Below are 26,513 nucleotides of genomic sequence, written 5' to 3'. Positions count from 1 at the left end.
GTGGTGCCGGTTTCAGACAACGAGGCGAGCGGGGGGCTTGTCAGTCCCTTCCATTTGCAGCGCCAGCATTGCATCTAGCCTGGGTACATCCAGAAAACTTTTGCCAAAGCCCCTTTCTGGCTAGTCCATGCCACGTAACTATCCACTGCCTTTGCAAATATAGCACACAGCTGCATATTACTATCAGACAGCACAGAGGACTGTTAGTTGGGTTTAATCTCCTTTGTTGAGATGTGATATGTAATGAGGCTGCTGAATGTGGAGCAGTAATGTAATCATTGCCCTGCTCTCAGCAGTAGCAGGATCACTTCAGCTCCTAGAAGAATTTCTTTCTGATTTTTTGTGCACTTAGACTCAGAAGGATCTTCTTACAATATTCCTTTTTTTGTTTTTCTGTTTTTGTATATTTACAGCAAAATACCCCAGAACTGTTTAAAAACTTCCTAATCAATAGTGTGGGGGACTCAGCAGTCATGAATGAGAAGGAAAGTTCTGACTCTTCTGAAGGGAACAGATATACAAAGGGTGAAATTTTGAAAGGCATCTGGATCCTATTCTTAAAACTGACTTTTGCAATCAAGATTTTAGGCTTAAAGGCTTTACTACTCAAAGAATCATAGGAGTCAAAGTTGGGGAGCTCATCAAGCGCTCTGCCCTTTAGGGAATTCACAGCTCCAAATTAGCTGCAGGTCAGTATTTGCATAAATTGGATGAAGTTGGTCCTGCCATGTGTGTACAGACAGCTTTTCATTAGCTCTGCTCACTCTCTCAGCCTGTCATGGGTAAGCTGGCCCTGATCCAAAAGCAAGGTAGCTGTGTTAGCATCATGCTGTGCCTGAGCAAATATTTTCTGCATCGCAGCAGGGTACTTCAGCTGATGCAGAGCACTGTGCTAGGGCAGTCCCGTCGTTTCTGGGGCTGGGCTGGCTTGTGACCTGCCTACCCACAGCAAGTACTGAGCAGTTTTGCAAACTTCTCCTGAGGTATCCGAGGACAGAAATCTGCAAGCTGAGTGGGAAGCTTCCTAAGACAGCGGTTCTCAACATTTTTAGACTGATCACTTCCCTTGTCCTTCTTTGCTGTAACAGCTGGGCCTCCCATTTGCATCCACACTCACACTTGCCCCATCCCACCAACCTCCCTCCAGGCTTTGGTGGCCCCTAGGCAGCAGTGCTGAGCAGCTAAGACCTTGGGGACTTCATATTTCTCTCTCGTCGTCAGCCTGGGTCATAGAAGCAACTTGCTTTAACTGCTTTCTTCGATTTGTCCTAGAATAATCAAGGCCATGTTTTGGTTTTAAAATAGCACCTTCCACATAATTCTTTTAATTTCCTTTGTTATCATTTCAAGGAAAAATTAATTAATTGCAATGACGAAAATGGAAGCTAAACAGATTTTTTAACGCATGTGAAATGTGCATATTCACTACATCTGGCTGTTCCCTCTCACACTCTATGTATGTTCTATTTATAATTAAGTTAAAGGCATTTTAATGTTTTTGTTTGCTTTTCATTTCTTGATGGGTTGTAAAGTAAATGCATTGTGGAATTTGTTAAAAATGACGCCTTTAACCTGGGACTACTAAACCAGGGCAATGCATTCTTTCCAAATTCAGATCTTTAACATGGCCTGTAAGAGACTCCACAAGAAGATTGTCTTTTACTGGTACACGTTAGATATGGTAGCTGATAAAAAGTTACGGATGAATGGTCTCCTAATGCTCTAATGTATTGTGTTGAACATACTGAAAGAAATTCAACCTTTTAAAGAAAAATAGAGAAAATTTAATTTTAAAGGCCTGGTGCAGTTCCCACTAAAACCAGCTGGATATATTTACAATTACTTCAGTGAGAGGTAGAATGGTTCTCTAATTATCTCTAACTTCAGAATTATTGGACTGGGAAAAGAAGAAATTTCTTTTCCTGGTGTTCTGAAAATTTGTACTGGACCAAGAGATCAGAATTGATTAATCTCAATATCAAATCCTAACGATGGAGTCTTTTATTAAAGCTGCAAAAGTACTTGATATATGGGGTAATAAAGAGAAAAACAAAGTAAAAATACCAACAGAGGATTCCACATCTAATCCGTTTCCTTGGTATGGTGCTGGCAGGGATTTGGAGTAGACTATATACTTAAGATGAAATAGGGAAAGAGTTGGAGCATATAAGTCCTAAAGGAGAAAAATGTCTGCAAGCTAGTTAGTGCATGGGCTAAGAGATCTTTTAATCACAGGAATTTTAAGATACCTAGGTTGGTGATGAAATGTCACATCTCCTAATGATTGCTATATATATATATATCTGTTCTGCACAGATCAAAGGGGAAAGCTGGTTTTGCTGCTCATTGCCTGCTGTTCTCATGAATAAACATATAGTCTCATTTAACTATTTCATTGCATTTTGATAAAAACAATTTCCACAAAGAAACAAACTAACCTGCATCTGGGAAAGAAAAATATTTAGCAAGAAATATCACAGCATGACTAAGAGTACTTTCTGCTAGGAGGTCATCTCAAGCAGCTGGGACAGATCATGTTCAAACGAGAAGCTTTTGCTAGGAGCTGAATACTGCTAGTGGAAGGATTAGGTGCAGGACTGATTTGTGCACCTGCACAAATCTTGCGGTGCACCCACTAGGAGCTAATCCAAAAAGCAGCAATACCGTGGAAAATGGGAGCCTTTCCGCTGCCTTCAGAGTACTGGCACATTCCTCTGTAATCTTGCTTGGTTGACTTTGATAGAAATAAATACAAATATCTGTCTTTAACAAACTAACAAATAATATTTGTCAATCATAAAGGTCTTTGCAGTCATGAGATAATTAGAGTTTTGATCATGTGAATATATGCATTTATTTTTAAGCAGATAGGTAGTCTTGGTGATCTTACTTCTGACATTATCCTGAGAGTTAGGTCAAGAATGTTGCAGTGTAAGCTCAGTAGAAAAGCAAAGATGCGATTTGGTGTGTTTGCACAACATATAGCAAAAAAGGGCCCAGTTCAGAGTAGGGTCTCCAGAGGAGTTTCAGCCCCTGCTAGTTTTTTCCCCTGGCATGACTGCACACTGCTGTATGGCACCTTCACCACCAAAACAAAGGAAGGTGTAGATGTATGGAACAGGATGAATTTTAAGCTATAGGAAGGATTGAGCCCATTCTCTGGTGTCTTTCAGTCAGCTACTACTGTTGTTGCATAACTCAACTGTTCTTAAAATTTTTTGTTAAATAATTCAAAATAAATTGAAAGATCTTTGATGCTGGATTTTTGATGTCAACAAAAGGTAAAAATAAAATTACATGCTGTTTTAGAACAACAAAATGATGTAACTTAAGGGCAATCTTAAATTATTTTTATTAATTTATGTTAGACTTATATCATAAAAAGATCTCCCTGCAGATGCTTTGAATTTTTGTAAAATTGGTTCTATTGGAATGTGCTGAGCATTACCTTGCTGTGGGTGCTGGTCATTACGCTGTTTTGTAAGACAGTTTCCAAAAAAGAAAAAGAGAGACAAGGTTTCAAAGATGCAGTTGAGCAGACAAAGATACTTAATGATGGCACGTTATCTTCTATTCAGAACTGGAATTTTCTGCTTGTAATTCAGCATGTTCAGAGCTGTCTGTGTAGAGGCTAACATGGTAAGGAATAACCTGGGCACCATTAAAGCCGGTGGTGAGCCAGAGACTTGCCATTATGTGTGTTGAGCTTACCCCCAGGGACACCCATCCAGCTGGGGGCCGTGCTGTGGTGCAGACCCTCGGATCTGCTTTGGGAGCAGGAGCTGTGGGCTCATCATGTACTCTCCAGGAGTCAAGAACTGAAACCACAGTTTCATTTTTTCACAGATTCTTTTTTCCCTCTGCCCACACCCCACCAAAAGCAAAACATGAGGCTCATAACTTTGCAGCAAGACTTACAAGAGTTTCTTTTGCTAAGTACATTGTAAAAGAGTCACGCACAGAAGAAACATTTAGAAGTCAAAGAATAACTATTATAAATGATATTATAAAAGATAACGCATGTGAATGTTCTTAAAATATAAGCAGGTGCAGAAGAAGACATGAAGAATATTGTATTAGGGTCTATACCTATTAATTTGGCAGAACAATTTCAGGTAACTTAATTATAACAAGCATAATTTTTACCTGTGTGAAGTTAGCAAACTGAGTGCGCATTTGTGTCACCCTCTGCCTCACTGCCTTATCAGGCTAAGGGAGATTCATTTGAACTGAAGAACCAACTTTTCACAGAGCTTTAATGACTTTCCTAAATGTTACATTCTTGTTTTGTCCTTCTCTGTCCCTTTTTTAAAATGGAAAGAAAAATGCAACAAAATAATCCATTTATTTTTCCCAGGAAAGACTTAAAATAAGAAGTAGTGTTTAACATACATTCATTGGAAATGTGGTGTAATTCTCTTCCATTTGTCTTACATAAACACAGAGACAATATTAAATATGACACGTTTCCCTTACACTTGGATTGATATTAAATATGACACGTTTCCCTTACACTTGGATTGATTTGTTGTAATCAAACGGGGGGAGAGGGTTGTAAGTACAAAAAATGCATTTTGCTTTTCTTGAAATGCAAAATTAATACAAATGTGTGGCTTGGGGACCTCCAGTTTGGAGCATGCTTATTGCTATCACCATTCTCACAGTTCCTGTCAAGCAGCAGGGCTTCTGGTTTTCAGGAGTTTTTTAAAAATGCTCTTGGCTGGCTCAGAGTTATATGAAAAAATGGTGAAATATCCCATAAGCTGGAATCTTCCCAGAATCTGCAGCTTTTTAGAGCAGTTAATCCTCCTGTCCATTTTAAACTTTATGTCAAGAATATAAATCTCATGGAAAAGTTGCATGGGGCTCCTACAGTGTGTAAATTCAGGTGCTGCGTACTCGTCTGAGAGCCGAAATCCGAGTTTCTAAACCCCACCATCCATGAAGAAGCCAGGCCATCTCCATCCCATTGAAGCAACCTAATCAGAGCATTGGAGAGAAAGATCTTAGGCTAAACAAATGGGCATTTCCCTGAAAATTGTTTTCACTGCTCCCTCCTGACCAATACAAACAGATTTTTTTAACCCTGATGAAATTGGTAACACAGTGTTGTTGGCGTAAGGTGGATAGCTGTGTATCTGCATAGGGTATCCTGGCTTTTAATGAAGCAGCGGAGAGATGTATTATAGATACCTAAAAATCTACCATGCTAATCAAAGTGTGTGCAACCTAAAAGCAGTCTTAAGGGATTAAATAGATTTTGCAGTGAAAGGAAAAGCATAGAATAATAGAATCATAGAACATCTCGGGTTGAAAGGGACCCAAAGGATCATTGAGTCCAACTCCCTGCTTCTCGTAGGACTACTTAAAACTAAACTGTATGACTAAGACCATTGTCCAGATGCTCCTTGAACTCTGACAGGCGTTTAGGTAAAATCTTTTCCGGGATGCTGTCAGAGTACAGCGGGGGCGAGGGCTCCCTGGGTGCCGGGAGCCGTGGGGGTCCCCAGGGTGGACGGGCAGGGCCTGGCAGCCAGGGCCCGTCCCAACCGGCCGAGCCAGGAGTGGGGCGGCCTGTGGGCAGCTCCAGCACCAGGCATTGGCACCTCCCTGGGGATGGGGATGGGGATGAGGACAGGCCAAGACTGGGCTGGGTCTTGGGCCCGAGAGTGGGGCCGGCTCAGCGGGGCCTGTGGCTGGGCAGGGCAGGGCTGTGAGAGCTGGAGATCAGTCCTGCTGCAGCACGGCTGAGGCAGGGACTGACAGCCCCAGGGGCTGACATGGGCTCCTGGGCCGTGGGCAGGGTGGGGGGAGCCTCGGGGGACTGGGCAGGGGCAGTCAGGCCAATGGTGCCTTCAGGACCCTGACAGATCATTTTTAAGTATATGAAGGTATTAATGAAAAAAAGTCTGATCTAATCTCATCGTGTTGACTTTAAAAGGCATTTTGAAATGATCTTGGAATCACTGGTTTCTTCCTCTTGTTTTAGCAACTGGCTTTTGTTCCTCTGTGCCATGCAGCCTGGCACCAGCACCTTGTCAGGCTGCTCTGCCCGTCTGCCATGTTGAGTTCACCCACTCCTCTGCTTGGGAACATCCATGAGGGGAACTGACTCGGGCACACATAGGGTTGAGTTATGGCTCTTTGCTACTTTGTGAAGAAAGGGGTTCCTTCAAAGAAATAATTTTCCCACGGTTTTTATGCCTCGGGGCTAGATTTATCTTGGACTTATCCAAGGAGCAGTCTGGAGTACCATCTTCAAAGCAATTTCTGTGTCTTGAAGCAAGAAAGGAGAAATTGTAAATTGTCATGATCTTTTCAGGTGTAATCCATCGTTTCCTTTGCTTCTCTACTTGCCTTGACAGACTAATGTGCAAAAGATAGAGCCATCTCCTTTACCTCTTCCCCTTTCACATTTACTTACAGATGGCTCCATGCTTTGATTTGCCATGCATACCTATGCTTCATGTGGAGAAGGTCCTATCTAACCCTAATTTGTTTGCTTTTAATCTGCCACACTCTTATTCTTTTGATATCAGGAAGTCGCTCTGGAGGTCCAAGTTTACAACTGAAGGATTTTAATGGTTCTCTCATTATCAGTCTCTCTCTTTTACGTTATAGAACATGAATATATTCCCACGAAAGTTTGGGATTTCCTAAAGGTGGGTTCCCTGCAATATTCATGCTGCCATTCTATGTTTGCAAGGTATCTACGACATACAGAAAATGTTAAATTTGCTCACTTTGGTCTGGAGACTGTTGCACATTATGTAACACCCCAGGGATTGCTATAAATAGCCAGAAATTTGTAACAGTCACTTTGCTGCTGTGTGCAATAATGTTCTTTTGACAATGCATTGAGCTGGAAATCCAAACTTGTAAGCAAATGCTGAGAGTTACACTTTCGCAAGAACCCGAGCACGTCTCTGAGTTGTGCTAAGCAAACGCTGAATAGTTTATTCAATTGCATGAAGCATTGATTGAAAAAATATTTTTTCATTTCTGTGGAGATGATATGTATTTCTCTTAGCTTTTGCAGTAAAACACAGGCGTAATGGAAGCTGGTGTTTTGTTATGATTTTTATATTGAATTTACATGCTTTTTTTTTTTTGTCTACAGATAAGATAGTGAATCAGGGCTTCATTTGAATATGAATTTTTCTTATTTGCATGAATCTTTCTCCACAGTTAGTTCTGCTGGCTGTGGCTCTTATTTACCTCACTCTACAAGCAGAGCTGGAGTATTGGAGGGGTTGTAGCGGCTGTTCCTTTTTCTCTGTTTAAGGTCAGAGTTGTGTTCTGCCTGTGTTGGTGGTCAGCCAAACACAGAGGAAAGTTAACTTTACGAGCATATCAAGTTTTTGTTTAATTAATTGATTTGAGATTTGGAGCATTTAAAACAGAAATCTGTTAGACCAATATAGGCCTTATACTTGTACTTCCATCAATATACTTATATAATGGCTTTGAAGCATCTTTGAATACACAGGAATATCTTTACTGCCATGAAGTAAGTTTACTCTCATAGGGGGTACTCATGTGACCAGTGTAGGCGTCTATGTCCAAGCCATGCGCTGCCTTTGCAACAGAGAATGTAGGTATTTCTAAACACAGGACACGATTCATTCAACCCTGACTTAGACGTCTCACGTAGATCACATTAATTTTATTCTAGAAGCACCTGTTTCTGTTGTTGCCTGTAAAAAGAGGAGTGACTAGTTTAGTTGTAAACTGAGTGAAGCAAAGATTTCCACACTATCTACACTTGCACTACATTAATGATCCCAGAAATAAGTTGTGTAGTTTTTGTTTGAAGACAAAATGATAGCCTCCTACGTCTCTCATTCTTGTTTCCACCTAGATCTCTGGTAACACTGGTTCACCCCTCTGCTTCCCAACAAGATTGATCACCTTTGGCAGATCTCATAAATCTCCAGTAATGGAGAATCCATCTCCTCGCCACTTGATGTTTCCATTCTCACTGTCCCTGTGAATAGAAGACTATCCCACATGAACCTCATTTTTTCCAGTTTGAGCCTTTTACTTCTTGTTCATTTCACAGTCACAGAAAGTTAAGGTTGGAATGGACCTCTGTAGGTCATCTGGTTTAACTCTCTGCTCAAGCAGGGCCACCTAGAGCCAGTTGCCCAGGATGGTGTCCAGATGGCTTTTGAATATCTACAGGGATGGAGACTCCGCCACATCCCTGGGGAACCTGTGCCAGTGCTCAGTCACCCTCAGTAAAAAAAAAAGTTTCCTGATGTTCAGAGGGAACCTCCTGTGTTTCAGTTTGTGCCAATTGCCTCTGGTCATGTCTCTGGGCACCACTGAAAAGACCCTGGCTCCGTCATCTTCGCACCCTCCCTTCAGGTATTTATATACATGGATAAGATCCCCGTCAACCTTCTCTAGGCTGAGCAGTCCCAGCTCTCTCAGCCTTTCCTCACAGGAGAGATGCCTCAGTCCCTTAATCATCTGTGTGGCCCTTTGCTGGATACTCTCCAGCATGTCCATGTCTCTCTTGTACTGAGGAGCCCAGCACTGCACACAGCACTCCAGGTGTGTCTCAGCAGTGCTGAGCAGAGGGGAAGGATCACCTCCCTCGACTTGCTGCAGCACCCCTCCGAGTGGAGCCCAGAGTACCGTTAGCCTTTGACGCAAGGGCCCATTGCTGGCTCATGTTCAACTTGGTGTCCACCAGGACCCCCAGGTCCTTTTCTGCAAAGCTTTTGCCACTGGATTTGTAGAACAGTCTGACCTCTTTGCATCGGCTCTTAGTGTGTTTGAAGAGTTTCATATCCCCAGACTGAGATTTTTCTTCTTTGGGGTAAACCATCAAATTTTTTCAAATTGTTTTGTAGGTCACATTTTCTAGACCTTTCATCACATTCATTGCTCTTCACCAGACTCTCCAATTGATCCACCTCTTTGTTACAGTAAACAGGAACAGATTTGCTCATCTGGGGCCTGAACACTGGTGGTCAGAGCAGAAGGATTACTTCCTGTGTTTTGCGAGCTATATTCTTGTTTACATAGTCCTGTATAGTGTTTTCTTTCTTAATGACAGCATGACTTGTTGGCTTACATTCATCTGTTCCACTTCTATAGACCTTGGGCCATCTTCTTAGGAACTGTTAGCCTGCCTGTATTTTTTGCATTTGATTATTTCTGCCTAAGCATATTCATTGTCCTTGTTTTGAATTGTTTTTAGCCCATTTCTCCAATTTCAGAGATTTTTTTCTAATTCCAGTGTTATCCGTCATACTTGCAGCTCTTCTTCTAGATGTGTCACCTGGAAACATGGCAAGCAGAGTCATTACATTTCTTTCTAGAAGTGTTCTGTTGCCTTGCCCAGTGCTCACAAAATCCCCTAAGCCTGTAACTGCTCAAATACTTTGGAATATCTTGCTGTAAATGTCCCTGAGACACTGCCATGTATCCTATAGGACATTCAGAGAAGTGAATCCAGCTGTTAAAATTTAGGCTAGCAACTGGCTCACCTTTCTAAAAGTCACCCTATACTCTCATCCTCAGTGTGCAGTGATGCTTTTTTTTTTCCTGAGGTTATGTTATTTTCTTTTTGCCTTGAAGTGATGATGGTGTTCAGGTTGATTTGTCATAAGCTGATTTTCCCCCAATCTTCCCAGTCCTCTAAATAATTATGGGCCTGTTAAAGAAGCAACTTTGCTTATTCTCATTGAATTTGTTCATTGTATGAAGTCAAGCATGCATGTGTAACTGTTTACAAAAGTGTGGCCTAGCACTTTGAGTTTCCTAAGCTACTCCCAATAAAAAACCCCCCAAAAGAAGGCTATAATCACAGTTCAGGAGGGATTATGTACTGATCAAAGTCAAAGCAGCAGCCCCATTAAAATTTGTGGATTGCAGAGGCTGCAGAATACATGGCCTGGCCTAATGATGAAGAACATTATTTTTTAACCCCCCAATTCTTTCTCAAAAATACCATCTCATATTTCCCTTAATATTTTCCAGAAGGTGTGTACACCTTCTCTCAGTCACTATTCCAAAATGCCCATCTTTGTACAGAGAAGTATTGTCTTCCATCAGTGCAACAAATGAGGCTTTTTCCCATGCTTTTCCTTAAAGTCTAGGCAGTGGAGTTGGCACTTGATTCATAAGCTTTTGATCCATGATTAATCCTAGGGTGGCATGCATGCAGAGCATGCAGAGCATTGAATATTGTGTACCTAATGAAGTAGCTGTTGGTCTACAGCACAGTAGGAGACTCTCTCACATTCTCAAACAGCAGCTTTAGAGTCTGTCAGTGTTTCCTGGTGGGTCTTTGGGGAGAGAGGCTGAAAGAGTTCCTGAGAAGCAGGGCCTCTTCTGTTTGCTCCCCTTTCTTTGCAGTGTGTTTGCAGTCAAAGTAAAATGTAGGGGTAGGTTTTTTGTTTTTCATCCTAGAGCTACTTATGCTGCACCATCATTTCACAGCAATGCAATCCCATAAAATATGGCTCATTTAAAGATGTTCTCATATACCACTGTAGATCAGGAGAATGCCCTCTGAAAACAGTGGAATTATTTTATTCGGTGAGAATATAATTAAAAACACAGGAAAGCAATGAATTGTAGCAGTAATGAAATACAACTGATGACAGAAATGTTTCAATCTTTCCCTGCTTACAAGAAAAATAGATGATGTAATCCTGGTTGCCTGTAGGCTTATGGTCCAGGTGTAAAGCAGTCCAGCTCTGGGGAGGTGCCCAGAAGTGTGACGTGCTATGGCAAGCTTCAGGCAAATCTGATGGCCAATTCCTTCAGTTATACTTTAAGATAGCAGAGAAGGACTTAAGAGGCAAGAGAGTCCAAAGAAAAGAGATGGAGGTTATGCTGCATCACAGTTCCAGACTGAAGTCCTCTAGAAAGAGTCTGAATCATCTCAGAAACTTCTTGGGAAAGCAAAGCGGTTTGCAAAAAGGGAGATGAGTGATGCAGTCTTAGCTCTTCTCTTTATGACCTGAGTGTTTCTCCCCAGACAAGCTGGGGCAGCTTTGCTTCTGCTGTCTAGTTCCCTGATTTGGCGACCTGAAGAGACTAGCAGCCCAGTTTCTAAAAAAACCTCTCAGTCATCAAGAGAGAGTAGGACATCAGAATCACTAATGTAACATGAAAGGGGTGATAGGAAACATCAACAATTCCTGTTAAGCAGAGCAGATGATAGTAATATTCAGAGAATAAAGCCGAAATAGCACTGAACCTCTGACACTTTTAGGAAACTAAGTAGTTGTGTAGAGAATATCTTTGCAAAAGTTTCTAAAAATGCTCTAGAAACCCTGAACCTTGTTGAAGCAGGGGCTCAGCTCACTTGGGCAGAAGAACATGTTATTATTAGTTACGCATTTTACAGGATTGTTTGTGTCTTCTATTGCTTCTCACACATGAGTGTCAAAGTGTGTTATAGAGTGGTCAATGTCATTGTTCCTGCTGTGCTGAAAGGCCAAGTAAGCACTCAGAGTTGATAATTTGCCTGGGGTTACCCAGAAGCAGAGCAGAGGACTCCAGAGTGCCTGTTTAGTATGTCAGTCACTCGATCAGTGTTTCCTGAGAAGAATCCACCTGGGGAAGGTTGGCACAATATATTCACACGGACAGAGATCCCATGAAAGAGTTTAACACATCAAATTGACAAAGGCAAAGCAGGAGCGCAGAGGGATGCGTTAATTTTCTTCTAGTCTCACAGCAGGTTAACAGAAGAAACACGGCTCCAAGCCAGGTGCCTTGCCTTGCTGACAAGCAGCCCACCCCCAGGCCAGGCAGGCTCAGCCAGGGTTTGTGGTCACACTCTTGCCTCCTGAGCTGACACCCTATTTTCACCTGGAGGTGGAAGAGAGAAGTGATAATATGTGATACATTTATTTTGCACACCAGTGAAGTTCTAGGAACAGAAAACAGAAAAACTCTCTGCAAAGGGGAACCAAATAAGAAGGGAATTTAGAAATGCCATACCATTTATTCCACATTTGGCAATTTCTACTTCAGAGTTAAAACAATTTCATATGTGCCCTTTGAAAGCGTGAGGCTGCATGCGTGAAGAAAGCACCTATTTCCCTTATGTTTTGAGCAGGGAGCCATATGTTGTAAAAATTAAAAAGAACAATTAGTCTTGGAGCATTAAATCTGCCATCTAGGTAGCTGACTAGCTTTCTCACAGAGATAGCTGTCCCATAACAAAGCTGGGGAATCAAGGCTTAGAAATGTAAACATTAGTAGGTGTGCAGGAACATAAATTAAGAAAATTGACAATTTTAATTACTTTCATTTACTTTCATTTGCTGAGTTCCCAAGCTGACATCAGAGGTTACATCTGTTGGGTTGCTAGCTGGGTAGGGTATGGAGGCAGAGGGGCATGGGGACAGGATAGGCTCAGTCCCCATATTGACAGTAGGATCTGCAATGACAGCATATTATCTGATGTAAGAAATCCCTAATAGAAACAGGAGCTTCCCAACATCTCCCCCAAACATGGAAAGTACCGTGTAGGGGTAGCTGTCAGCTCAGCAGGAGCTTCCAGGCCTATGGACACTTAGATCACATCATTTTTACAGACACCTCTGGATTCTCTGATTGAGGTTTTCCTATTTTGCTTGGAAGGTTTATGGATGGAAGGAAAATTAAATGATAAAGTGCATCATATGAGAGTGAGGGAATGCCTATACAATGAGAGAAGGGGTGACTGGAGGAAACCTTTTTATTTCAGTGGATTGTGTGGAATAGAAAAATACAGATTTAAGGCATTATGGTGCCTAAGACTGTGCTTAGATGCACAAGGTTTGTGTCTTGTGCTTGTTTTGACTATGAGAACCTTGGGGTAAGGACTGTGATTTTTAGATCACCTAGCACAGTATTGCCCTGGTCTTCGTGCAGTCCTGGAATGAATGCATTAACAATGATTGTTTTTCATGGCAGCGGCTATGGCAGGCTGTATTTACAGAGATCCAGTTTGTCAGATTTAATTATCTTTTGCTTAAACAAAACATGTTCATCTTAGTTTTCTGTTTGTTTGTTTTTGGTTTTTAAATACTATATTCAGGTGAGAAATGTCCCTTTGCGGTATTTGACAGTTACTTTTGTGTGACCCGAGTAAGTTAATAAAAATCAGAACGTGTGTAGCCCCAAATGTCAAATATATCATTACAGTTGGTTTTCGATGTCCATTTCAGTCTGGTAGTTTTGTGCTTGACTGCCATCATGGAGCAAGAGGTAACAAGCCAGGGCCTCGCTGGTATCAACCACTGGGCAGCACTCAAAACATCTAGCCGTTTAACAGGCAAATGCAAAATCTGTAAACCAATGTGACAAACCACCTGCTAGTCCTTTCCTACTGTTCCTTCTTCTATTCTGCAAATACAAATTGCAGGAATCTATATCACCAAGAAATCTGCAGACTCTAACAGAATGTCAGCCTTCAACTCTGCTGCGTGTATGAGAAGGCAAATAGGAAATAGGAGCACTGGTACACTTTTTCCATGCCATTCATTATTTTATGGAATTCTTTCTCACGTCTGTTCTTATTTGATTCCTCTATAACATGGCCACATTTGACTTAGTAGCTGTTTTGCTGGAAAAGAACAGAAGCTACTTCACCATTTCACTAACCTGCTTTCAGATAGTTGTCATTTCCCTTTAATTTTGTGCTTTTTATAATTTATAACTAAGTAACAGAGAAGGAGCTACTCTGGAATTTGCTTTTAAGGCCAGGTACATTCCAGGAGCAAAATTTAGAAGCATTATTTACACACCGTTCTGAGAAATATGTGTTATTGTGGTTTCTTTCTTATTTAATTGGGTTGAAATAAGAATCCAACATCTGATTTCGGAATACTTTTGTATCAGTATAGACTATTTTCTGAGTCACCTTGGTGAGCAGACTATGTGAGTCTCATTACTTGAATAAGTGAGTGTAAGAGGCTTCTGTATAGAAGACTACAATTTATGTTTATCATTTTAACTGAAGAGGAAAGATGGGGAAAGTAGAATGGGGATCCACATCTATCAGCTAATTTTTCTTTTTCTAAACTCTGTTTTTATTTTGCAGGTGATGGAAATTAAGGGACAAATGATTCATGTGCCAGAATCAAATTCAATTTTGTTTCTGGGTTCCCCTTGTGTGGACAAGCTGGATGAACTGATGGGCCGAGGCCTCCACCTTTCGGACATACCTATCCATGATGCTACTCGTGATGTCATATTGGTTGGGGAGCAAGCAAAGGCCCAGGATGGCTTAAAAAAACGAATGGATAAACTGAAGGCAACACTAGAATGCACACACCAAGCCCTGGAAGAGGAAAAAAAGAAAACAGTAGATCTCCTTATTTCTATATTCCCCGAGGAAGTAGCTCAGCAGCTGTGGCAGGGACAGCAGGTTCAGGCCAGAAAGTTTGATGATGTCACCATGCTCTTCTCGGACATTGTTGGCTTCACTGCCATCTGTGCTCAGTGCACGCCCATGCAGGTCATCAGCATGCTGAACGAACTCTACACACGGTTTGACCATCAGTGTGGATTCCTGGACATCTACAAGGTAATAGCTGAAGTCCTAAGTTAGCAAAATTCAATTGAAACTAAGATAGAAAAAAATCCCAGTAGCCCTCTTTCTAAATTATAGACCTTCCCAATAAAAATGGCAAGGCAATATTTTTGTTTCATGCGAAAAAAATAAATCTGAAATAAATCTGAAATAAATCTGAAATCTGAAAAACAATACTGTGATGCTAAGCTGTCATCATGGTTCTCCCATGGGAATATAAGCCTCATGTTCCCATTTTCCTATAGGAACGTACACCTCCTGTATTGTAGCCTGGTTTCCTTCAGGTGACACATCAGCCACAGTGTCCTAAGGGCGATGAAGTGCACAGTGGTGATCCTAGCCCAAGCTATAGCTTCTGCAAGGCACTCAAACCTTCTGTTTCAGCTGAAACTTGAATGGTTTAGGGTTTAGGCACTTATCTTTCCACTGAAAGAATTCAAATTTTCTATAAAGAGCAGAGCATTCACTAAAAAAAGTATTATAAGAGATTTAAACTTCCCCTGAAAAACAGGAAGAGGACAGCAGATGTCCATTCATAGTAAATGGAATGAGTGGGACATAGCACTGGGGTGCCATGCTCCTTTGCTGCTCTGCAGAAAAGGAGATGTCACATCTGTTGGTCCTGGTACAGACTTTGTCACCTTCAGTTCTCTTCAGTGGATTTGGTGTCCAGTATGTATTTGAGAAAAAAAAGAGGGGAGGTAGAATTTAATAAATGCAGTTATTATCTGTGTAATTATCTTGTGAAATCTACAGAGAATATGTTATGTATATGGAATACCTTTAATTTTCTGATAGGAAAAGCAGAGCAAATTTCTTTTTATAACTGAATGCACCAAAGAAAAAAACACATAGTTGTAAGATTATATATTGACTTCATTTTCTGTCGGAGGCTTGCAAACTAAATCACCAGTTTTCAAACTGTTTCAAATAGTATTTGTTGATGGACTATAAAGAAAAGGTCTTCACAAGAGTGCTGTCGCTTTAATTTTTAGCCTCTAATACACTTAAAAAGGCATCCAAAAATATTAATTACGCACCTAAATAATAATTATGGCTGAAAAGTTACAATACATACCACAGATAGAACTGAACATGGTGCAGATGTAAGTTGGTAGGACAGTATACCAAAGTAAAAGATCACACTGTAAGTAAGTTTTGTGCTCCTGGGCTAGGGGTTTGTATTACAAATGCTCAGAAGCCAAGGGCCGTGTTGGGAGAGGACTACAATGGAAGGTACCAACCCTCATTTGAAAATTGTTACGGTGATATAGTCAGAAAATTTGGAAGTTTGATCTTGGTTTGTATTTATCTGATGTTACTGCACTGGATCTTGAGCCAGCTCTGAGAATGGGACTTGAGGAACTTCTGACCCGCAGTCAAGAGTGATATCTAGTGACCCTGTTTCACATGCTGTATCTGGTACATGGGTGTAGTTAGTGTTTTCCCAGGTGATTAACTTTGGTTAGCTGTTTTGAGGCATTCAGGATATTCTTTGTTGAAAACTATGGTTGCATGGGAGTAGGAAATAAAGTATGTAAAACTCTATGACATGTTTGGAAGAAAGGTTGGCTGAGTCCTATGAGAACACCAAGAAGGAATATTTATACATAGGTCATGAATATTATATCATTTAGACCACAACTTACTGCCTTTCACCTAGCTTTGTGCCACTTTAGATAGAAAGATGTTACTGCATGGAAATACTGTCCTGACCAGTGAAATAAGATGACGGCTGCTGAGATAGGCAAGATAAGATTTATGCATTCAGAAAAGGAATAAACGCTCCAAAAAGTCAAGACCCCCATGTAATTCTATGAGCTGAGGAATAAACAAAACCTATTTTTCTATGGAAGGATGTTGGACACCTTTAACACCCTTTCTCCACTGTTACTGCCTTAATAAAACCAGTTCTTTCTCAGATCCTTTCATCCTGGGTTTTCCTCCATTTCTCTAGTCCCGCATGTCCCCTGAGCCTCCCTACACACCCCTTGCTTCCCTCCACAGCCCATCCATGAGCAAGGCAGTCTGCACTGTGGCTATTTTGGAACTATATGTACCTTTTTTTCTCTCCCCAAATCTTTTTTTCATTTGTTTTTTAAACAGAAGTCTAAAAAAGTTACTGTGGGGTTAGGTGAAAATGACTCGGTTGAGTATTACAGAAAGACAACAGTCAGGCAATGAACCCTTTTTCTTTTCCTTAGAGAATCAGGCTTAAAATAAAATGACAATTCTTTTGGAAAAGCATTTGCATTTTAGGATAAAAATAACTCATGTGTTTATATCTTTTTCATTTGTTTCAGATGATATTCGGGAAGCTAAGTTTATTGCTAGGAATGATCACCACCACAACAGCTATAATTTTAGAAGCTATTGTCAGGCAGTGAATTTTAGATATGTAATCACCAGTATTTGTACCCGCAGCCTGCCTTTAAGATATACTCCTATAACTAGGCTACAGAAATTTATCATGTGACCTATATATACATCAAAACAGATCAATTTTCAATTTTGCTTGTTTTCAAGCAACATAGCAAGAATAATTTGCAAAGATTATTTGGTGAGTACTTCTGAATACCAAATTCACCATTTTGTAAACATAAAATTAAGCAAGATTCATTAAATAAATTCCATGCTGTAAATTATTTACCCAGCTTTACTGTTACAGCATTTTGAATTCAGAACCTCAGTGCTTCTAATCTCAGACTCAGACAACGAACGTAGTATTTTCAATTGTCTCATACTATTCATTCAGGGATGTTTACAGAGAAGTGTGGCACAGAAAGAAGAACAAAGATCCTTTCATTTAACAAGTCAGACATAGAGGGCAAGCGTAATGAGCTGTTGGATACAGAATAAGAAATGCTTGGAGAGTGCTGAAGGGGGATGAATTAGACTTTGAAATTTCTTGGAAATGAAAGTAAGTAGCTATAACTGATGAGGCAGGGAAAAGATATCCAATGGATGGATGCATAGGTAAGCATGACGCAGGCAGATGCTGGGCTCAGAAAATGAACTTCACAGGACCATTTTGAATGGATACCAAAGATGACAGATTACATTTGTCCAGGCTGAGGGAGAACATAGCAGTAATTGAGATGCATGGTGATACGAGCCTGGGTGACAGTTTTAGCGATCTGGATGAATCTGTGTTTTAGAGAGTGAAACTTTAGAAAGAATCTGCTTGCAGATAGCCTTGATAAAAAGATCAAGAGGGACACTCTTGGGGTAATCACAGAAGGGAGAAGATGTGAGAGAACTGAAACCTGGCAATGCATTTGGAAACTGGTGCTGCTGACTGTCTGAGCTAATTATATTTGGCTTGGAATTGAGGAATGGGAGAAAAAGATGCTGTTGAGCAGGGAGTGCAAATCAAAACAATGAAGATGCAAATGCTTGGTAAGTTAGTGTCTGTGGACATGCAAGTCCACATGCAATTTCCAAGTAGAAACATGGACTCCAGGAGCAGAAGTAATGGGAGAGAGAAAATCTCAGTAAATTCTGAAAGCAGTTGCTTTGGGTAAAATATATACTGGTTGGCCTGACTGTTTGTGTCTTTGTTTTTGACCTGGTTTTCTCTGTATGTTCCTGTTGTTTATGAGCCAAGTGCTGGGAAACGATGCTCCAGCTAAACCATCTCTTTATCAAATAAGCTATTTAGATAGGCTGCAGCCGTGGCTGCTGGCATTTGAAACTTAACCTGCAGACTGAAATCGTCCCTGCAGCTTCTGTTTCTCCCTCCAAGTAATATGTCTTTGACATCGGGTAATTTTAAGTATTTTTTTTTGTTGAATCCTTTTTCCCGTGTAGGCCTGCTTTCTCAGCTCTTTTCCCCTCAGTTTCCTTTCTGAAACAACCCTTTTCCTTCCCTTGCCCTTTAACTACTGCATGGAGTAAAGGCAGCATGTATTGTGGCTGGTTTTTTGGCCACTGGCTGGGTGGCTATATATGCCAGCTGGGTAACGCCAAGCCAAATAGAGCAGAACCAAGCCTGGTCTTGTAGGTTTTAGTTTCTTTGTTCTTTCTCTGGACAGTGCAGCATTTGTCCTTGAAGACATTCGCATATTTTCCCCTAACACTAAACTTCACTTTCTATGATTGCTGAGTCCCACTTTCCATGTCTGAGCAGAGTCCTAAATGTTTTCGTCAATGAGCTATTGTCAGCTGCCAAAATTTCTTTGCTATACATCTTTGTTGTCAAGATTTTAATTGAAAGTTTATTGAATATTTATTGAATAAGACAATATAATTCCACAGGTTAATTTTATAGTTAGAATTCACAACTTTGTTATGTGAATTTCTACTTTCTCTTTGGTGTCATTATTTGGCTAAACTGACACTCTCTCTGAGTGGAGCTACACACATGCCTCAAAGTCCTTTACCAGCTTCCTTGGGGTTCTCTTCGGCTATTATTCCTGGCAAAATTATTTCACTTACTTTACGATGAATGATATTATTTTATTTTTTCTGAATGGTAGTTACTATATCTGATCTTCATTTTCTGATTTTATACACCTAACTCTGGCTACAGCCTTAATTTTCACTCGTTGTAAAGACTTGAGACTAAAAATGGGTGGGAGGTCTGGACTGCTCTGCAATCATTCGAGACTGAGACTCACAAGTTCTGAAAAATGTTGTTTATATTGAGGTTGTGATATAATGCTTTTAGGAACCTAATTTTAAACTCACATTTTCTAAAAATACTACTTTCCATTTTTATACTGGCAGTTTAAGTTGCAGAAAATAAAAGCACTTTCTCAGTGCCATGACTATCCCTCCCTGAAAACTAATGTTTGTACATATTCATATGTTCTTAAGCTTACTATCAGTGCTATAATGACTAAAGAATACTGTAATGACAGGAGTCATGAGCTTCTGACTGTTCTGAGGCTTTCCAGGCTTCATGTTTCATAAGTTAAAAACCATAGTCTCCAAGTTTTCATGTAAAATCTATGGCCACTATTTTTGTCCTCTTTCCATCACTTCTGCAGTTTTAAACTTTTAAGTTCAGTGCAACTACATGACCGTTTTGGGAAGGTTTCAAATTCTTTCAGCTTCAGCTTAGGCATCTGCAAAATGAAGATTAGTATGAAATGCAATCAAAATAAGTAAACAATACTGATCCTCTTACATGAGCAATATGGTATGCATAAAATACCGTAATATAAATTTTTTAAGATGAATATGTGCAATTTTGGGGATTACTGCTGTACTAGGTATTGCTTCTTCCTGTTAGTTTGAAGTCAGTGGGTTTTGAATCTGAAATAGAAGATAATGGGTAACAGAAGAAAACTTCCATTGCCCAGAAGCAAGCTGTCTCTGGGGTGCCACTCAGCCTGGTAGAGCTGCCCTTCAGCATGCTTTTCTGTTCAGGTCCCACCACAAAGGGCTCCTGAAGCTTCTTCCTTTTCTTGCTCTGAGCAGGCTACAGCACTGACTTTCTTCTTGAACTCTCTGGCTGTGCGTGGACTTACTTGCTGGCACACAGGTGTGTATGAAGTCAGGGCAAAGCTGGGGCACCTATCTTTTTGGGGAACATGGAAGTATTCTTGGGTTAAGTTAAAAAAAAACCACAAAAGATTCCTTGGATTTTCCCTGCATATCTGGTGTATCACCACGCAAGAGCTCCAGGACATTTTTAGACTTCCCATTACTTTAAGCATGTATTTTTCTGCAGCCTTGTGGAGGATTTACTCTTTTTGTCTTTAGGGAGATGTGCAAATGAAGCAGACATGCAGGCTCCAGACGAATTATTCTTTACTTTATAAACATACAGACCTGCACAAAGCACTAAAACATCTGTGCATGTTCCCCTGCTTTAGGCAATTCATCACGCAACAATCCTCTAAAGAGTCTGGGACTTGTGCTTCTTTATATAATTTCTTCTTCAGGAATACCATGCTTGTATATATTTCCTTCTCTTTTTCTCTTTTGTCTCTCTCCTTCCACTTTTCTCTTATCTGAAAAGCGCATACTTGTTTATAAGTGTCCCGCTCTATTTCTCTCAAGCTACTTGGGAGCATGAGAGTCTATGTCCAGCTTGCAGGTCCTGAGAGTGCTTCCCAAGTCCTCAGTTTGTGTGTGAACCGCAGCCATATCCTGACTTTTTATTTGGACAGGACCCAGAAGGGCATCATCCTTTGGGGCTCCCTGTGCCAAATTGAGGGGTAAGCACAGACATAGCAGCTGGACTGGAACCATGGCTAAGAGCACGCCCTGTTGCAGCATACAGGTCTCCCTGATGCTATGTTTTGTAAAACCCACCATTAATACTTAAATCCTTTGTTTTCTTGTGTCAAGTTTTTCCGCCTTCTCAATTTTAGTCCCTCTGAGGGAATGGAGAAAATTGATTTCATTTCCACCAGCCTAGACTATTTCCATTTAAACAGTCCACTATTGTGTCAGATCTAGAGGATACATAGCACAACTGTGACAACATATGGATGGCCCTTCATACACGTGAGCATGCCAAGATGCAGCATTTTCATTCATGCAAATAGCATTCATAACTGTACCTTAATTTCTTAAGTGATTTAAATTGATATGGAGGATCCTTAGGTAAGTTAAGATAAACTAACTAAGGTATGGATTTCAAGACAGATAAATTAACACTTACGTAACCTCAAGGAAGATGTTCAGTAGTACTTTTAATACCAGGGACACCTATAGCAAATTAAGACCACTCTTACATCTGGAGAAGGGCAGTCACATGGGCAGTCTTAAATTATGCATGATTATTTTAATATTTGCTTATTTTGTTAAACAGTTATTTATTTTGACATTGCAACTACCTCACATAAGGCAGAATGCCAGCCAGGACATTTTCTATTCATCAAACATATTTGGTGCGATTTTTGCAATTTCATACTTGCCTACAGAAAAGAGAAATCATTTATGCACTATGACTTTTGTATTTCATGACTGTTGTGTGCAAACCTGATGTTGACGTCATGTGAACTGTAAGTCTTCTAGTATGTCTCTATTTTAACCTTTTAAAATACTAGATAAGAAGTCTACACAGCAAGTATTATTTGTCTCTTTTCCTTTCATAAAGAAATCAGCGCTCTGAATTAATGTGTAGATGAAAGAGTTCCTCCGTATATTGGATACTGAAAGATTCGTGCTTAAGACTGCTAAGTAGGTGCTATAGAAAGAGTTCGAAAACAGCTCTTCCTGAACAATGCTCCTGAACTTGCCAGCATGTAGCATCATTAAACTTACTAAAAATAAAATGCCCTCAGGCCTGGTAAGACCAATTGCTTCATAGTTAGGCTCTTGGAAAAGGAGCTGGGATTTGTAGTGAGACATTTCTTTTAAAAAATGATCTTTTCTAGATGAACAGATTTCTGAACTTCATAGGTGGACACTTGGAATCCATTCCTGCTCACATGGGAGGGGTTTTCCATACAATGAACTATTTCCAAAATCATAATGCACTGTCATAAAAGCATTGCAGAGTTACCTTGAAACTTAGGCACAAGATTTCACTGTTTAGGAGTTGATTTTGAAAAGTTGAGAGACAGAAGCTAAGAAAACCAAACACTAAAGTAGAAACTGAAGGAGATTCTTGGGTCCGTTTGAAGACAGTCTAGTTCTCAAATCCTATGTTGAAAACTTTTAAAACCTTTAAAAAACCAGGAGGTTTTTTTATAGTATCCCAGAGGTTTTTGGTATCTGTAAATAGTGTTTTATCCAACATGTAGAATTATTTTCTAGCAAAAAACCCCAGATCTAAGTATTTTAAGCTGACAGATTTTGTTAAACTTCACAGTGTTGCACAATTCAATGGTGTTTCAGAGCTTTTCTGCCAAATCTATGCAGTGAAAAAACATAGAATACTTCAAAATGCAAACAGAATTAGGCTTTAATTTGTAATCGCACAACATCAAGAAAACAAACGGGTTTTGATTAATTTGAAAAAGGTCAGTATTCACTCTTTGTTATGTAGACAGAAATGTAGATCTAGAAGCTACCTCAGGATCAAGTATACTTAGGCTGTGCTCTGTGGAAGCTGTTCTGAACTGCGCTTACATCACCTCCAGAGAAAGAGAACACACACTTCACCTCTCAGTGGAATAACCTATCTAGTTTCTCTCCAGCATATTTCTTTGACCTTTCTTTCCTTACCACAGAATCACTGAATCACAGAAACATTTAGGTTGGAAAAGACCTGTAAGATCATCAAGTCCAACCATCAACCCAACACCACCATGCCCACTAAACCATGTCCCGCAGTGCCACGTCCACACATTCCTTGAACACCTCCAGGGATGGTGACTCCACCACTTCCCTGGGCAGCCTCTTCCAATGCTTCACCACTCTCTCAGTAAAGAAATTTTTCCTAATATCCAGCCTAAACCTCCTCTGGCACAACTTGAGGCCATTTCCTCTTATCCTGTCACTAGTCACTTGGGAGAAGAGACCAACACCCACCTCTCTACAACCTCCTTTCAGGTAATTGTAGAGAGCGATGAGGTCTCCCCTCAGCCTCCTCTTCTCCAGACTGAACAACCCCAGCTCCCTCAGCCGCTCCTCATAAGACTTGTGCTCCAGACCCCTCACCAGCTTTGTTGCCCTTCTCTGGACACACTCCAGCACCTCAATGTCCTTCTTGTAGTGAGGGGCCCAAAACTGAACACAGGATTTGAGGTGCAGCCTCATAGTGCTGAGTACAGGGGCACGATGACTTCCCTGCTCCTGCTGGCCACACTGTTTCTGATACAGGCCAGGATGCCGTTGGCCCTCTTGGCCACCTGGGCACACTGCTGGCTCATATTCAGCCGGCTGTCAACCAGCACCCCCAGGTCCTCTTCTGCCTTTTTGATTAAGTGACTTGTTCAAGTCTTTCAACCATAAGATGCCCAAAATTCTTCATGTCTGCCCTCCCTCCTACTTAGTGATTAATAATGTCCGTGACCTGCATCCCAAAATATGCATGCCAAGATACAGGATTTTTTGAGCTAAACAGGAACTTGCTGTTTTGCTGGCAGACAGTATCTTAGCACTCATGCAATCTTTTTTCATGTTTTGGGGTACTTTATGGGAGCAGGAACATGCACTCTGTAGTGCGCTTTCAAAGGCATGGGGTGAGTCGTGCATGAGAATATAACAGCTCACCTAGAGTCTTCTGAGAGTTTCACAAACTAAGCCTTCCAGAATGTGTCCATAGTGGCCCACATAAACCTGGTTTTCAGCCATTTCTCAGAAAAAGCATGCTGATGACAACATGGGAGAGGTCTTGTATATTAAATGACAGTCTGGGCGTGGAAGCACGCAATTAAGCAAAGATACAGACATTTGGGTCCTGCTGTAGTAAGTGGGTAAAACAATGAGGTTTCCAGAATTCAGGATGGAATACATCATGCCCTCGGAAGTTCATTTTTCTCTTCAGTGACTATAGAAAGAGTATAGATGTGACTGATGCTGGGTAGTGTGAGTCCCATGCTGAATGACAATGTTGTAAGGTTATTACTGACTTTGTAAGGTTATTACTGACTTGCAGAGATATATTTGGAGAAGTACTTGGGTAGAAGGAAATATGGGAGATGTCAATGACATCTTGAGGTAGAATATGGATATCAAATAAATTGCTCCCTGTGATGGGTGCTGAGATTGCTGATGTAAAATAAAACTAGAATGAAGAGAATCTCCCATACCAGTTAAAAAGGTATCCTGTTTGTTGCTGAACTAGAAGTCATGGACAGGAATAATGAAGCCCAATGATAAGTCTGAAGCACAACTTGGCCATATAACATGGCTTTTTCCTAATTTTCCTGCTGTACAAATTAGGGCAGAAAACAGATGAAAGAAAAGCCCATTGAGAGATACTAATAACTTCAAAGGTTTCTTACAGAGTTACACTTGCAAGAATTTCATCTTAAGGCTGAATTTTGCTGTATTACTTTAGAGAGAGGATGTTTCAGCTTTCATAAGAGAAATATATAGTGTTGAGATACTATGTAGTTCAGTGTTGCAAATGGAATGAAATATGGATAAACAGGATAATGAAAATTTTGGAAAGGTATAGATCTTTACTGCAGCACCTGAGAACACTTCCCATGTGTAGGTGTATTCCCATCCTGAATCCTGGCATCATGCTGGGATGAGACTTAAGAAACCACCTCCTTATATATTTATATGCTTCCATGGAAATGCAACCTAGGTGTGCAGGAAGCTAAGATGTGCTCCAGTAAGTCCAGGCTGAGGAGTACATATGGAACTTACTCTAAGAGACAGCCAGGGATATACCCTGACTTTGCTCCTTAAGAAACTATTTCCAGGTCTTCAAAACAAAATTAATAAGCTAGAAGTCATTGATTTTGTTGTTAATGTAATAATAAGAATCACTTAAACTTCATACTCTCGAATAAATGCTGTTCTGAGCCTGGATTAATCTTTAACAGTGGAAAGAAAACTGACATATGGAGTGTAGAAAGGTTTTCCACTGGTTCATCTGTCCGTCTAGAGATCAGCTTTCCTGAAAGACTGTTTAATTTCCCAGAACTTCCCCTGTCCTACTTATAAAATTCACTTGCCTCTGTGACCTTCCATGTTCAGTTTGCCCTTCTGCCTCTTCACATGGTCTTATTAATTCTGTCTCTTCTGTAGTTCTGAGACAGAGGTGAAACTATACTATTTATAACATAGAACTAGTCATCTAGACTATCCTCACAGTCAGCAGAGAAAAGTATGATTTTATAGGGCGAGTGTGAATCGTTTTAGTGTGAGATTCATCTTTTCCTGAAGGAGATGCTTAGCACAGGTCAGATGACTGCTAGAGTTCCATTTCAGTCCACTGATTATAAAGAGAACTGAGAGTTAATAACCCATATTCAGATTACTATATTAGAGATGTCTCTGGTTAGGGGAGCTGAATCTCACCCATGTAGTCTATACCTTATCAGCTTGCAGCCTATGTGCTTGAAATATTGCTTCTTTCCTGCTTGTGCCATCTACTTTTCATGTGCTTTATTTTTACAGTTATTTAATCATGTTATATAGTTTAATGCCATGTTATGTTTTTTAATGCATAGAGTGTATTTTGATTGAGTAAAATGAAGTTTCACTGCATTTTAATTTTTCTCATACAATCAGCATCAACCCAAGTTATTTCTTTCCTAATTTCATTGATTTTTGTTGTATTGGCATTGGAATAACTCCCATCACCACCAAGCATGAGAATTGTGCTATCTCTCAATAGGGTCTCTTAGAATACTTTACTGATTACTTCAAAGCTTGACTTTCCATGGCTTTTGCAAATGGATATGATGATCTTTGTCCAAAGAACTACGTATTGCTCACTCCCATTGAAACAATCAGTAACGTGGGATTGACTGTAAAAGGCAATGGAGTGTTCAAAGGTCCTTGACATTAGTGCTGATTCTGTTCACTTTTAGCTAAGAAGAGAAATATTAACAGCATTGCATCAACCAAGGAAACTGAGGTGGTAATTTTACTGATGATCATTAGAGAAAGATAAAGAAAAACTGATATTCTGGCAGATGCTAATCTGCTGGGCGATCACCAGGGAAACTGTGGTGTTGCAGCTCCAAATAATACAATTCTGTGGCTCAAGTGAGCAGTAAAGTTATGTATAATAAAATATACAGATAAAAGGGCTTTTTTTCAAAATTTGTTTCTCTCCTCTCCTCTCCTCTCCTCTCCTCTCCTCTCCTCTCCTCTCCTCTCCTCTCCTCTCCTCTCCTCTCCTCTCCTCTCCTCTCCTCTCCTCTCCTCTCCTCTCCTCTCCTCTCCTCTCCTCTCCTCTCCTCTCCTCTCCTCTCCTCTCCTCTCCTCTCCTCTCCTCTCCTCTCCTCTCCTCTCCCCTCCAGCTCCAGCTCCCACCATGTTGGTGGCCCCCCACTGAGCTGGATCCAGTTTATCAATCTCTGTCTTGTACTGAGGTGCCCAAAGCTGGACGCAGTATCTAGGTGTGGTCTAGTGCTGAGTGCTGAGTAGGGGG

At 40.6% G+C, this 26,513-nt stretch overlaps 1 protein-coding gene across 2 annotated transcripts in view; it reads left to right on the top strand.

Moving 5' to 3' along the window:
- GUCY1A2 (guanylate cyclase 1 soluble subunit alpha 2) overlaps window positions 1-26,513 on the top strand; it is a 160,398-nt gene that overhangs the window by 73,347 nt on the left and 60,538 nt on the right. For both annotated transcript variants that reach the window (XM_059824875.1, XM_059824869.1), the window contains exon 5: window positions 14,060-14,545. In XM_059824875.1, the coding sequence (XP_059680858.1) occupies window positions 14,060-14,545 (486 nt within the window). The remainder of the gene's footprint in view (window positions 1-14,059; window positions 14,546-26,513) is intronic.

This window comes from Gavia stellata, chromosome 1 (assembly GCF_030936135.1).
Source record: "Gavia stellata isolate bGavSte3 chromosome 1, bGavSte3.hap2, whole genome shotgun sequence".
In the NCBI taxonomy this organism is placed as follows: Eukaryota; Metazoa; Chordata; class Aves; order Gaviiformes; family Gaviidae; genus Gavia; species Gavia stellata.
This window is presented reverse-complemented; position numbering and strand designations above follow the sequence as displayed.